This window comes from Myotis daubentonii, chromosome 6, assembly GCF_963259705.1.
Source record: "Myotis daubentonii chromosome 6, mMyoDau2.1, whole genome shotgun sequence".
Classification (NCBI taxonomy): domain Eukaryota; kingdom Metazoa; phylum Chordata; class Mammalia; order Chiroptera; family Vespertilionidae; genus Myotis; species Myotis daubentonii.
The window spans coordinates 22,074,414-22,089,159 of record NC_081845.1 but is presented as its reverse complement, the minus strand read 5'-3'; the positions used below and the strand labels follow the sequence as shown (position 1 = coordinate 22,089,159).

Below are 14,746 nucleotides of genomic sequence, written 5' to 3'. Positions count from 1 at the left end.
TGTTTTTTGTTTTAAGGAAGGTAGGGACCAAATGTGTTTGTTTGTTTGTTTGTTTGTGTCATCCTTACTATGTAGTAGCTGCTCAGTAAAGCTTGTTTTTTTGTTGTTTTTTTAACATTTTTATTGATTTCAGAGAAGAAGGGGGAGGGAGAGAGATACAAACATCAATGATGAGAAAGAATCATCAATTGGCTGCGTCCTGCATGCCCCCTAATGGGGATCGAGCCAGAAATACAGGCTAGCCAGTCAGCCAATCCCCAAACACCAGATAGGGTTGACTATGCCGCCCCAATCAGATACTTTTTAGTTTTCTCTTCCTTTTTTTTTTTTTTCATTGTTTATCCTATCAAAGCTTCTTGCCTTCTGTCCCATTTTGCAGTTCTCAGAAAGGAGACTGTTTTTATCACCTAAATTGTCTTCATTTGGAAATAGTACTAATATCACAGGGATGCTGCAACATTCAGTGCGGTAATGGGTGCTAAGTAACTGGCGTAGTGCTCCGCGTGGTACAAATACTAGTTTCCTGTCACTTTACCACCTCCCTTCTCTGACATTTTTTAGCCAAATGAATTTCAAAGCCAAGCAATTGAAAGAAAAACATTAGCATTGGCGCTTTCACCAATTTTGAAAGGATTGTGCAGGTGATATAAGGCAAGTTGACTCCAGACATGTGATATATGTGACAAAAGACATTGAGATATCAGGATGAATTGACCCCCACCCTCAAGTATAAGGAGCTAAAGGATGCGGTCACTGAATGAAATGTGACCAGATGGGAATGAGGACAAGACCAGGCCTGGAATCTGTGAAAGGAACTTCTCTCTGGGCCCCCTTATCATGAAGCTTTGTGTCTCTTCAAAGGCTAATTTTTGTTTTTCTCCGAAACTCTTTTGCAGTCAACTGTGGCTGCTGGTGCTGATGTTAGTCGTCATTGGCATTTCCTCTGGAATGAGTATAATCCCAACTTTCCCGGAGATTATCAGTTGCGCCCAGTAAGTAACTTTCATTCTGTATTTTTTTTAAATATATTTTTATTGATTTCAGGGAGGAAGGGAGAGGGAGAGAGAAATAGAAACATCAATGATGAGAGAGAATCATTGATCGGCTGCCTCCTGCACACCCCACACTGGGGATCAAGCCCACGAACTATGACATCCTGGTTAGTGGTTGACGCTCAACCACTGAACCACGCTGGCCAGGCAAGAGCTGTATTTTAAACAGGCTTTCGTGAATTTCTCAATTTTGTGAGATTTGGGAAGTGTTTTTTTTTTTTCACAATAGTATATCTTCATGATATCATGTCACACACTATTGTGATATAAACAGTATATGCAATAATGCAGTAATATAAATGATAATGTATACAGTAATAGTTAAACTGGGTTGTGGATAGAGGCGTAGCTTGGTTTATGTACAGATACACATTTAAACAACCAAAGCAAAATGGAAAAGCCTCGGCATTATTCCTCTCTCGTGGAGGAGGTCCATCCAAGAGCATAGAGTGACCAGGCAAAATGGTTCTAGTACCAAGTCCAATGCGTGAGGGGTTTGCCAAGCCATTCTCTCACACCAGCTGGGTGGCCTACAATTCAGCTCAGTTCTGACACTGACCACCCACAGACAGCATCAGATTTCACAGGCTTAGGGCTCAGTCCCACAAGACTGTCCCCACTTCAGATGCCAGTCACAAGCTCAGGGTATCACCTGTACTCCTGACTGACTGGCTGTCAATCAGATGTCCCCATGACCCCCTCCTTGGATTTGATTCATTTGCTAGAGCAGCTCACCAAACTCCAGAAACCAATTTACTCCCTAGATTATGTTTATTAACAAAGGATAATAAAGGGTAGGAATCAACAGCCAGATGAAGAGATACACATGGCGGGGTCCTAAACAAAGGAGCTCCTATACTCATGGAGTCTGGGCCCTGCACGTTGGCAGGTGTAAGGGTTCCGGTTCACCAACGAGGAAGTTCTCTGAACCCTGTCCTTTTGTTTTTCTTATGGGAGTTTTATTACTCCGGCATGGTTGATTAAATCGTCGATCACTGGCAATTGATTCAACCTCCAGCCCAGAGGTGAATGGTGTGGAGGGATGAGGGTGGGGGGACTACAAGTTTCAACCCTCTAATCACAGGATCAGCTCTCCTGGCAGCCGGCCACCATCCGTAGGTGTTTTCCAAAAGTCACCTCATTAATATAACAAAGACTTTTATTGCTTTCAATCAGTTAGGACATTTCAAGGATTTTAGGAGCTGTGTGTGCCAGAAATGAACCAAGACCAAACATGTACTTCTTATAATAAATCACAGTATCACACCAGGCATTTGTCACTTGGTCAGCAGTCTCCCATTTAGCAGGCATGATGATGGAGAACACAGAGTGAACTTGGGGGAGTTTATCCCTTCAGGGAGAATATTGGCCTTTAGGCTGTGTCAACCACATCTCCCACAGGAAGAAGGAGTTTCTCTTCATTTTCTAAAAGTTGCCTTTACATGCTCATCCCATTTTAAGAATTTCTTCATTATATATTTTTCTGAGCATTTAGTGCAAATGGGTTGTGATTCTTAATGTTGTATCTTATATATGCAACAAGATTATTTTTTAGAAAACCAGGAAGTAGACATGAGTATGAAAATTCCTTCAACTTGGATTAGCTTTTTATCTTAGAAATGGAGTAAGATATTGATTTTGTTTTTGTTCAGATTCCTCCTGGCTTGCTTTGTCCATTATGCACAGTTCTTGTCTATCGCACAGTGTCCCTTGCGGTCACTGACACACTCTTGTCTCTCTCTGCAGTGAGAATGGGTTTGAAGAAGGATTAAGTACACTGGCCCTCGTGTCAGGTCTCTTCAGTGCCATGTGGTCCGTGGGGTGAGTAGCCACTGAATTCCAGTCACCCTGGCAGATGGAAAATACTGTCCCTCAGTTACAGATGAACAAATGGAGATACCAGATGAGTTAGCCAAGGGAACACAATTTATTTAGGGCAGAACCAGAGTTTTACCTGACTCTAAGATCATTGGTTATGCCAGCAGTTTTATATACCTAACCAAATAAAAATGATATTTTTAAGTTCACTTATCAGGACCATATCTCCATTTTAAAAATTCATTTACTTATTTATTTTGTTACTCTATACCATGCCAAAGGGATAACTGTATGCTGGCAATGTAGATATCATCCATAAATATGTACTGAATTAAATTATCTTTAATACAAACACTGAGTAGAGAGAATAGTATAAAAATTATTTTGAATGCCTGTCTTTTTTAAATTTTATTTTCGTGTAAGGCATCAACTTTTCAAAAGCACTTATAATTATACAATTGTTTAAAAGATTTAAGCATCATCATTTTTCAGGTAGCACCATTTTCTTATACCCAATGCTAGGTCCAGAAATCACCTTTTTTCTTTAGAACTTATAGTTCCAATTTAATGAAAACCTGTAACTGAAGGAGCATGCAACCTTAGGAAGGATCTCTCTCGCCCCCTCCTCCCCATCTCTCTCTCTCTCTCTCTCTCTCTCTCTCTCTCTCTCTCTCTCTCTCTCTCTCTCTCTCTCTTATTTAATACCCCTTCTTTTTTTCATTGTTAGTGCTTTTATGGGACCAACACTGGGTGGATTTCTGTATGAGAAAATTGGTTTTGAATGGGCAGCAGCTGTACAAGGTCTGTGGGCTCTGACAAGTGTGAGTAATCAGTCTTTTATTTTCATTTTATTTGTGTGGAGAAACATGACTTTGAGAATTGACATTAACAAGTAACTTCGATTGTGTTAAAGGGACTATCGATGGGCTTGTTTTATCTATTGGAGTACTCAAGGAGAAGAAGAAGGTATGGTCAACTCTTGAACTTCTTTCTCCCTTTAAAGTTGGCTTGTGGCCCAACCTGGTTTGGCTCAGTGGATAGAGCATTGTCCTACAGACCGAAGGGTTCTGGGTTCAATTCGTCAAGGGCACATGCCCGTGTTGCGGGCTTGATCCCCAGTATGGGGCATGCAGGAGGCAGCTGATCAATGATTCTCTCTCCTCATTGATGTTTCTACCTCTCTCTCCCTCTCCCTTTCTCTCTGAAATCAATAATAATAATAATAATAATAAAAGTTGGCTTGTGGAGACTGTGTATGCATATATGCATAACCATGGACACAGACAATAAGGCGGTAAAGACCTGGGGTGGGGGGTGGGGACAGGCTGGAGGGGGTCAATGGGGGAAAAAATGGACATATGTAATGCTTTCAACAATAAAGGATTATTAAGGAAAAAAATAATAAATAATAAAAGTTGGCTTGTGGAAATGAAAAAGAAACACCATTCTACCTCCATTCTGACAGTCAGCAGATTGCTAGGTGCTCTAAGCCTCAGGACTTGGCAGATACCTTTGAGGAGGTAGTTGGGTAGAGAAAAGGTACTGAATTTTTTTAAGATGAGAAATACTACGATTCTTCTTTTCTTTCCTTCAATGTAGATCAAAACTTCACAATATCCTTGGTACAGAGGAGGAACAACGTGCTCTCTTGCCTGATGAAAACCAGCCTTGAGAACCTTGGGAGACACAGGGTTGGGAGATGGATGTTCCTGGCCTTGAATATTAAAGATGGAAAGTTTGAAAAGTGTTCTTAATTTTACGCACAGAACTCCATGAACCCACACCAGCATCCTGGAAGTGTCCATATATTTTTGGATGATCCGTGGTGGCTGGCTACACATACTGTTGTCCTGCAAGGCTGGCCTGCTGAGCCCTGGCCGGTTTGGCTCAGTGGATGGAGTGTCGGCGTGCAGACTGAGGGGTCTCGGGTTTGAGTCTGGCCAAGGACACATGCCTGGGTTGTGGGCTCGATCCCCAGTGGGGGGTTGCAGGAGGCAGCTGATCGGTGATTCTTATCATTGATGTTTCTATCTCCCTCTCCCTCTCTGAAATCCATAAAGATATATATATATATATATATATATATATATATATATATATATATATATATATGTATTTTTTTTTTTTTTAAAGCTGGCCTGCTGAACCAGCCATATTTAAAGCATTACATCTGAGACCCTAGGTCTCCTGTTTCCTCTGTTTACTTTTTATTCAAAATGCACTGATTCTGTGAATGTACCTTTGTATATTAACAAGGAAAGAAAGTATGTGAATTGACATTAACTAGTAACTTTGATTGTGTTAAAGGGATTATCTATGGGCTTAAGGGAAAGAATTGATATGCTTAAAGATAATAAAAGTGACTCAATATTTGTAGAACAGTTACTATGAAATCAGTTTTAAAAAGATATGCTTGATCTTTGTCCTGAGATTTCTGTTTTTGTTCAAAGGCAAATTTCCTGCCTATTATGCAAAAACTGTAACATTTCCTGGCCCTCAGTTCTTTTAAAAAATATGTGTGGAAGGTAGAAGAATAGCATTACTTAAGATTTCCATTTGTGCTATGTATTTTCAATTATCATCTGGACTTATAAGCAATGCTTGATATAACATTCATTTCCCATAAGCTCTGTTTCAATTCTGCCATCTTTAAAAAAACAACAACACATATTTCTAGTAGATATATCCATTCCTAGAGCAGGCGATTTCACAGGAATGCTTAGTGAAGGGATTCCTCCGACTTCATGTAAAATCCATGCTGTTGTTTGAAGTGAAAGAGAGTCTCTATTATGCAACTATCAAACCTCCTGATCCATTTCTGTGGTGTAACAGCCATATTTACCTGTTTTAAACAGAAGAAATGGCTTTAGCTATTTAGCTGTACAAACATATTTATTGAATGCCTTTTCTGAACCGATCCTGTGATAATGTGCTAGAGATTTCACCGTGATCAAGATAAACACAGTCTTTGCCCATATCCAACTTATATTTTAGAGGAAGATAATAGATAAATACCAGAATCTCTATTTTACAGAGAGGCTAGGAAGGAAAACATGGTGATGTGAGGGAATAACTGATGGTTTGATTGGGTGTGGGGTCCTAATTTAGACAAGGCTTCTCTGTGGGGGTGGGGCTTTTGAACTGAGAATGAGAGGAAAGCAGACGACAGCATGTGCAAAGGGGCTGGAGGTGGTCAGAGATAAGACCGTGGCCTGCACGCCTGCAGTCTAGTAAAGAGAGGAGGTTGGAGAAGTGTGGAGGGGCCAGCTGTTAGGTGGGGAAGCTAGATCCGATGCATATTTCAGGAAGGCTATTGTCTGGGCATGTGGATGTGAGCGGGATGTGATTTAGCAGAGTTGGAGGGAGATCTTCGGAAGCTTTGAGAGAAATTTTAATGATTTGGATCAGGGATGTGGTGATAGAAAGGGAGAGGAAAGGGCGTGTTTGGAAGTGGAACCAACAACACCTGCTGATGTGGAGGGAAAGGGAAGAGGAATTTAGGATGACCCCCAGGTTTTGGCAGGAGGGTGAGGGAAGAATAGTAGCAAAACAGATCCTGAAGGGTCAAATTAAACCATAATGTGATGCCCTTTCACACCACCAAGACGAAAAGAAAAAAAAACAAAACGTAAAGGATGACAAAACCAAGACTGGGGATGATGGAGAGCAACTTGAGGTACGACAGTGTTGGAATACTTTTTGACATTAATTGCCCAAATCGGATATCCACAAACTCCATGCACTCTTCATTCTCCCTCTCCCCCAAATTCCCTTCGCCTTAAGACCACCAGAGGGTGGTCCAGTGCTCGAAGTACATGGTGGGGGGCGGGGAAGGGGGATGTCACAGATTCCCCCGTTTCCCAGAACGACCCCCGGAAGGAGTGTGACCCCGGCCCGCTGCATTGTATGGGGTGCAGAGCAGGTGCAGGCCTCGGTCACCCTCGCCCAGCTTCAATGCTTAAATCGCCTGGTCCCACTTCAGTGCTTTTCTTGGCAGAGCACAGGCTGGGGCAAGGTCGCCCCTCCTCCTCCCAGTGGCCTAGAATATGCGGAGCGCCTGCAGTTTCCGACGCTGCCGCGCGGGGCCGCTATTGCACCCGGCGAGCAGCCGGCAGCTTCCTGCGGGGCGGCGGCTGGGCTCCCACCTCCACCACCGGGCGTCCGGGCACCCCAGGACCCAGGACCGACCGCCTAGTACCGTTACCAGCGCTTTTGACTGTTGAGAGTTCAAAGTCAACACAAAGATTCCAAGCTTTCTGGTGAGAGAACTTTCTGTTTCCATTCCCCACAGGCTGTTGTCAACACATGCTGCCGCGGATACCAGTGTATTTAAAGACACTTTGTATGAAACTAACCTTGTAGCTTCCTCATTTTATGATTTTGCAAGTCATATTAAAATAAATGGCCCAAAAGAAAAAAACGTTAAAAAATAGAGGAACTTTGAACAATGAAACCAAAAAACAGGGTGGAACTACCAAAGGAAATCGTTGTGTTCATTTATCTTTTTATATGTTTATATTCTTCTAAATGTAACAAAGGTGCCTAGCTTAAAAGAATGCTTTAACAAAAGGAGACTATTTTATGTGGGTAAATGTAGCATGTAATAGTAATCAAGAAAATGTATCTTTTGTGTTAAGACCATGTTGCAACCTATGCATATGTGATATATAAATTAATCAAAGGAAAAAGAAAAAGGACAAATAAATCACAAATTATATTTTTAATTAAACTTTTTAAGTTTGGGGATCATTTTTTATTCACATGCAGTTGTAAGAATTAATACAAAGCCCTAGCCAGTGTGGCTTAATTGGCTGAGCAGTTGGTTGAGTGTTGTCTCATGCACCAAAAAGTGGCAGGTTGGATTCTCGGTTGGGGCACATGCAAGTACATGCCAGGAGGGGGCATGCGATGGATGTTTCTCTTTCTCCCTCTCCCTCTCCCTCTTCAAAAATCAATCAAAACATTTTTATTTTTTTTTATTTCTTATTTTTAAATTAAATCTTTATTTAGATTATTACAGTTGTTCCTCTCCCCCCCCCCCATAGCTCTCCTCCACCCAGTTCCCACCCTACCCTCTGCCCTTACCCCTCCCCCTGTCCTCATCCATAGGTGTATGATTTTTGTCCAGTCTCTTCCTGCACCCCCACACCCCTTTCCCCCCAAGAATTGTCAGTCCACTCCCTTTCCATGCCCCTGGTTCTATTATATTCACCAGTTTACTCTGTTCATCAGATTTTGTATTCACTTGATTTTTAGATTCACTTGTTGATAGATATGTATTTGCTGTTCATAATTTTTATCTTTACCTTTTTCTTCTTCCTCTTCTTAAAGAATACCTTTCAGCATTTCATACAGTGCTGGTTTGATGGTGATGAACTCCTTTAGCTTTTTCTTATCTGTGAAGCTCTTTATCTGACCTTCAATTCTGAATGATAGCTTTGCTGGATAAAGTAATCTTGATTGTAGTTCTTGCTGTTCATCACTTTGAATATTTCTTAAAAAGGAATTAATAGCCCTGACTGGTTTGGCTCAGTGGGTAGAGCATCGGCCTAAGGACTCAAGGGTCCTAGGTTCGATTCTGGTCAAGGGCATGTACCTTGGTTGCGGGCACATCTCCAGTACGGGGTGTGCAGGAGGCCGCTGATCGATGTTTCTATCTCATCGATGTTTCTAACTCTCTATCCCTCTCCCTTCCTTTCTGTAAAAGAAATCAATAAAATATTTATTTTTTAAAAAAAAGGAATTAATATACTCTTATTAATATATATATAATTATATACTCTTTACCAAGAGGTTATATATACTCTTTACCAAGTTTCCCCAATGAAAACATCTTGCAACATTATAGTACAAAAATCATAGCCAGGATATATTGATGGAATCGGCGTGGCTCAGTGGTTGAGCCTCAACCTATGAACCAGGAGGTCTCTGTTCAATTCCTGGTCAGGGCACAGCCTGGGTTGTAGACTCAATATCTAGTAAGGGGTGAGCAGGAGGCAGCTGATAGATGATTCTCTCTCATCACTGATGTTTTTCTCTCTCCCTTCCTCTCTAAAATCAATATATATTTTAAAAGATACAGAACATTCTTCATTCTTCATGTTGCCTCTTTATAGAACATCCAGTTCCCTCTCACAGTCACACCTTCCTTAATCTCTGGAAACCACTAATCTGTTTTCTATTTCTATAGTTTTGTCATTTCAAGAATGTTGTATAAGTGGAATCACATAGTATGTTACTAACTTTGGGGATTGGGCTTTTTTCATTCAGCACATTGCTCTTAAGATTCATCTACATTGTTGCATGGACCTATCGTTCGTTTTTTTATATTGCTGAGGAATATTCCATGGTGTGGTCTACAGCTTGCCTTATCATTCATTGAAGGACACCTGGATTATTTCTAGCTTATGTTTATTACAAATAACACTATTATGAACATTAATGTTCAGGTTTTTGTGTGAACATGTCTTCATAATTTGGGATAACTGCCTGGGAATGATACAGCTGTTGGATAGTATGGTAGTTGCATGATTAGTTTTCCCCTCAAATAACCCAGTATTTTACATAGGAAATTTGATTTGGATGATAGATATTAAATATCATACATTAATGAAATATTCTATTTACTTATTTATTAAGTTGTGAGGATTTAAATATGATAAATATACCTCCTCAAATCTAGCTGGTAAAAGAGGTGGATAATAAATACTGACATAATTTTCTAACTGATTTTCACTAAGTACAATTACTAGTAAATGAAAGTAAAGAAACACATATCTCTGTTTATATACAATCTTATAAAACAGGAATGACCCAAAGTTTAGTCCTATGATAGTTATCTTTCCTTTGGTATCAATATCACATGTCCTCTATTTATGAAACACTCATAGGAGTGTAAGACTCAAATAGCATATTCAGACAAAGAAAAACACATCTACAGTATTAACAAAGGGAACTAAGTAAAGCCTGCTTATTCAGACTTTTTTAAGAACAACTTACAAATCTTAAACAGTTGCACTAGTTTTCTCAGAAAATCCACAGCCTGTTCTACTCCCAGCCTGTTTGTAGTTGAGAGTTATAGGTGACAATCTAGGAAGGCTTGGGGTTCAGCACAACTTCTGAGTTTAGTGCAATTTTGTCATCAGTACTAAAACAAATCATTCAAAGTCTGTTTCTTCTTGACAAAAAGCATGACAAATACAAAAAGTAGTACATTATTATTTCATTTTTAATTTTTTGTCATTCCAGACAAGTTTGAATACCAAATCAGTTGTCACATTATTATATACTAGAGGCTCAGTGCAGAAATTCATGCACAGGTAGAGTCCCTAAGCCTGGCTGGAGATCAGAGCTGATCAGGTTCTCCGCCTCTCTGCCTCATCCTTCCCTCACTCCCTCAGCACCGCCCAGTCACCACCACTGCCACTGGTCACCCGCCATGTTCCGTGACACCCCCTGGTGGTCAGCGCACATCATAGCAAGTGATCCAAGTCTCCCGGTTGAACTCCTGAGGGAACACTTTGCATATTAGCCTTTTATATATATGGATTTTGAAAATGTCCACCATGAAATCAATTGTTGGATGAATTCTGATAGAGTTGTTTTCCTTTAAAAAATTAAAATCAGTGTACATAAATATTTGAACATAATATTAATAATTTTTCTTCATATACTTTCAGCATTTGGGCTATATTCATTTTCTGTATTGTTTTCTGTTTTATCACTATTACTGGGTCCTTTTACCTCTTATTTACTTAGCCGATGAAGATCAGTCACCAGTTGTTGGTGAGTCCATTCCCAAGAGCCACTAGATGTGGAACACGAATAGTGGGAGGACAGGGCTATGCATTAGGAAGTGGCACTATCAAATCATAGTAAGAAAGCAGCAGCATTGGACTATATACATGCCCTTGCATCTTCTGAAAGAAAAAATATCTTAAGAAAAAGCAGCAATATTGGGGGGAAATGCATAGGGAAGGAAGACCTGCCCATGACTTCTTTCATTTTTTTTTTCTTTTTTCTTTTTTTTTAAATTAAATCTTTATTGTTCAGATTATTACATTTGTTCCTCTTTCCCCCCCCCCCCATAACTCCCCTCCTCCCAGCTCCCACCGCACCCTCCGCCCTCACTCCTCACCCACTGTCCTCATCCATAGGTGCACGGTTTTTGTCCAGTCTCTTCCCGCATCTCCCACACCCCTTTCCCCCCCAAGAATAGTCAGTCCATTCCCTTTCTATGTCCCTGATTCTATTATGATCACCAGATTATTTATTCACTTGATTCTTAGATTCACTTGTTGATAGATGCATATTTGTTGTGCATAATTTTTATCTTTACCTTTTTCTTCTTCCTCTTCTTAAAGGATACCTTTCAGCATTTCATATAATGCTGGTTTGGTGGTGATGAACTCCTTTAGCTTTTCCTTATCTGTGAAGCTCTTTATCTGACCTTCGTTCTGAATGATAGCTTTGCTGGATAAAGTAATCTTGGTTGTAGGTTCTTGGTATTCATCACTTTGAATATTTCTTGCCATTCCCTTCTGGCCTGCAAAGTTTCTGTTGAGAAATCAGCTGACAGTCGTATGGGTATTCCCTTGTAGGTAACTGGGTTTCTTTCTCTTGCTGCTTTTAAGATTCTCTCTTTGTCTTTTGCTCTTGGCATTTTAATTATGATGTGTCTTGGTGTGGTCCTCTTTGGATTCCTTTTGTTTGGGGTTCTCTGCGCTTCCTGCACCTGTAGGTCTATTTCTTTCACCAGGTGGGGGAAGTTTTCTGTCATTATTTCTTCAAATAGGTTTTCAATATCTTGCTCTCTCTCATCTTCTGGCACCCCTATAATTCTGATGTTGGTACGCTTGAAGCTGTCCCAGAGGCTCCTTACACTATCTTCGTATTTTCGGATTCTTTTTTCATTTTGCTTTTCCGGTTGGGTGTTTTTTGCTTCTTCGCGTTTTGAATCTTTGACTTGATTCTTGCGCTCCTCTGGTCTGCTGTTGGGTGTCTGTATAATATTCTTTATTTCAGTCAGTGTATGCTTAATTCCTAGTTGGTTCTTTATCACAACATCGAGGGTCTCATTAGATTTCTTGAGGATCTCACTACATTTATCAGCGGTCTCACCAGTCTTTTCGAGGGCCTTACTAAGTTTATCGGCAGCTTCTAGACAGTTCTTAAGAGACCTTAAAACTGTGGTTCTGAACTCAATATCCTCCATTGACAGTTTTGTCCTGTTTCTTTGTCTCCGCATTTTTTATGCTTTCTTGGTACACCCCCTAGTGGTCTTTGTGCGCAGTCTTGTTGCCTTTAAGCCTTGATTGATGTCGGCAATACCGGGGGTGATTTGACCTCCAGGCTAACTGGCTATGAGAGTCTGCTGTGTCTGCAGTGGGAGAGCTTCTGTGCTGGATCTCTAGGGCGGTGCTAATCTAGCCTTTGCCTGAGGCTATCCGGCAAATGGTTCTGTGCAGGGCTTGGGCAGGGCGGGTCCCCGGGGATCTACAGGGCAGGCAGAGCGAGCAGTTATGGCTGCTCTCAGTTCTGTCCCCAGGGGCTCTGCCTCTCAGAGTCCCAGCAATGGCTGCAAACCTCGGAGAGAAAGCTGCCTTCGAGTTCCGACCGAAGCCAGACAGTCCCGCTTCTCCTGTTTGAGTCTGGGTCCCAGAGACTCGCCCGGATCTGGAGCTCAGAGTCTGAAACTCCCTCCCGATTGAAAACAACAACCGCGCCCTCCGCTGCCAGCCCGCTCCGCGCGCGCACTCCGCACCTGAGTATTTCACTTCAGCACTGCGCCTCCTCTGAGTCTGGGTATGATATTCTCTTTCCTCCTAGTTGTAGAATTTCCACTCAGCCAGCCTTCCTGTGGTTCTGGATGCTGTCTGTTCTGTCCTTTAGTTATATCTCTGAAGTGGTTGTTCGAGGGCAGCAATCTCCGGCGTTAACCTATGCCGCCATCTTGGTTTCTCCGACTTCTTTCATTTTTGTTGTCAGGGAATTTGTCTTAACACAGCTCTCAGGACCTTGGTGAGTTGATTTAGAGGAGCGAGCACTCCCACGTATATACTGTGCATTAATTGATCATTGATCTTCCATAGAAATGAATTCCACTTAGCAGCGCTATGGCCTGTGACTCTGATTCTGGGTGTTCAAAGCAGACAAATGCAAGATGTTGGCTTTTCTTCTCTGTCTTTGGTTAATGGCTCAGCCTATCAGAAGTAACAGCTCATAAAGAAATTCTTGCCCTGACCGGTCTGGCTCAGTGGATAGAGCGTCAGCCTGCAGACTGAAGGGTCCCAGGTTCGATTCTCATCAAGGGCATGTACCTTGGTTGCGGGCACATCCACAGTGGGGAGTGTGCAGGAGGCAGCTGATCGATGTTTCTCTCTCATCGATGTTTCTAACTCTCTATCCCTCTCCCTTCCTCTCTTTAAAAAATCAATAGAATATATTAAAAAAGAAATTCTTCCTGCCTTGGGGCCTCTCAACTCTCCACCAACACTGTCCTGTCCTCTTCCAGAACAGGGAACAGGATGTAGGAGGCACTGGGATTCTGCCCTACCTCCCTGTTTACTGTTCCACCCAGGATGGGGTGGGGCCATTAGTAGCTTGTTTTCCAGGGTGGCTGGCTGTGCCATTCCACATTCCCAACAGTAATGAATGAGTAATCGAGTTTCTCGGTAAGTTGTGTGCACGTGTGTGTTGTGTGTGTATCTGTTTAAAAAAAAATCTGTGATGAATGAATTAAGGAGTTAGAATTATTGATCAGGGAGAAAATCTGTGGTACAGTTGGAGAGAAAACACTCAAAAATAGCTGGTAGAAATGGACTTTCAGTTCATAATTTCAGGATAAACCAGTCAGGGCAGATTGACACAGAAGTCTTTGTGGAAAGAGAGAGAACAATGAGAAAACAGAGACAATGGACTGGTTGAAGTTTTTTTAAACAAATTAGTAGCCAAGAACGTGTGGGCACAGGGGCAGAGAGAATTAAAGCCCTGGGTCAAAGCTGCCCTGGGTATTGTCCTCCAATAGAACCACCGTCTTCTGGGCTTGAGGCAATAATAACAGCAAAAATTATTCAGCACATATTACCACCTTTGGCAGATGAGGGAAACTGTGGTACTGAGAGGTCACATTACTTACTCATAGTCAGCCAGCTGGGAAGTGATTCAAACCTAGGCATTCTGGCTTCGGGGTCCATGCCATTAACCATCACTCCATACCATCCTGACTCTTATAACTAAAGTGAGAAAAATTCCTGCCATGTGAGTTATCAGTAATTAGATGCTGCGCCATACAGGAATTTAGTTATGTCCACATGGGGGAAAGTTCTAGAGTGGATTTGCATTACAATAAAAGAACACTGGGCTGAAGAAGGAATATAATGTGAATGTAAGAGTCAATGTAGGTCTTAGGGCTAGAAAATGGCTGACTTCTCTGGCTCTGTTACTTCCCCTGGCCATTTGGACATTGCTCAGTAGCAATCATGTAATTCCACCTGGCCTGTGTTACCCAGCCCCTACGACTGCTTGAAAGAAAAGCCCAGAAATCAGGGTTGCCAGGCTAGGATAAAACAAATCCTCCCTCTCCTGGTGCCTACGGGAGCAGAACCCTCAAGTCAGCTGCTGGCCACCCAGAAACTAAACCAAAACAGGAAGTCAGGGGTGATAGGAGGAGCCACCAGCCTTGGAAAGAGGACAGCAGATAGGATCCAGGGATGTAAGGCCTTACCTAGACAGACCGGTAAGTAGTGACCTATCGTAGGCATTAAACATGCTTTTCTACATCCTTGCCCATTGAACATGAACAAAGTGAATAATCGGTGAATTACTGTGATGCTCTGATGAATGAAAACAGGGCCACTCGGTGGACCTAACACACT

At 41.7% G+C, this 14,746-nt stretch overlaps 2 protein-coding genes across 9 annotated transcripts in view; both read left to right on the top strand.

The window, feature by feature from the left end:
• Positions 1-4,614, top strand: part of SLC18B1 (solute carrier family 18 member B1) — a 32,720-nt gene extending 28,106 nt beyond the window's left edge. For 2 of the 7 annotated variants that reach the window (XM_059700370.1, XM_059700367.1), the window contains exons 10-14: positions 897-992; positions 2,799-2,873; positions 3,598-3,691; positions 3,784-3,836; positions 4,470-4,614. In XM_059700370.1, coding sequence (XP_059556353.1) covers positions 897-992; positions 2,799-2,873; positions 3,598-3,691; positions 3,784-3,836; positions 4,470-4,542 — 391 coding nt within the window. In that variant the 3' untranslated portion in view covers positions 4,543-4,614. Of the gene's footprint in view, positions 1-379; positions 869-896; positions 997-2,798; positions 2,874-3,597; positions 3,692-3,783; positions 3,837-4,469 lie in introns of those variants that run through there. The other 5 variants (XM_059700368.1, XR_009453402.1, XM_059700369.1 and 2 more) reach the window with 5 other exon arrangements.
• A 436-nt stretch (positions 4,615-5,050) lies between these two features.
• Positions 5,051-14,746, top strand: part of LOC132236895 (pantetheine hydrolase VNN2-like) — a 31,136-nt gene continuing 21,440 nt past the window's right edge. For both annotated transcript variants that reach the window (XM_059700361.1, XM_059700360.1), the window contains exon 1: positions 5,051-7,129. The gene's annotated coding sequence lies outside the window, so the exon portion shown is untranslated. The remainder of the gene's footprint in view (positions 7,130-14,746) is intronic.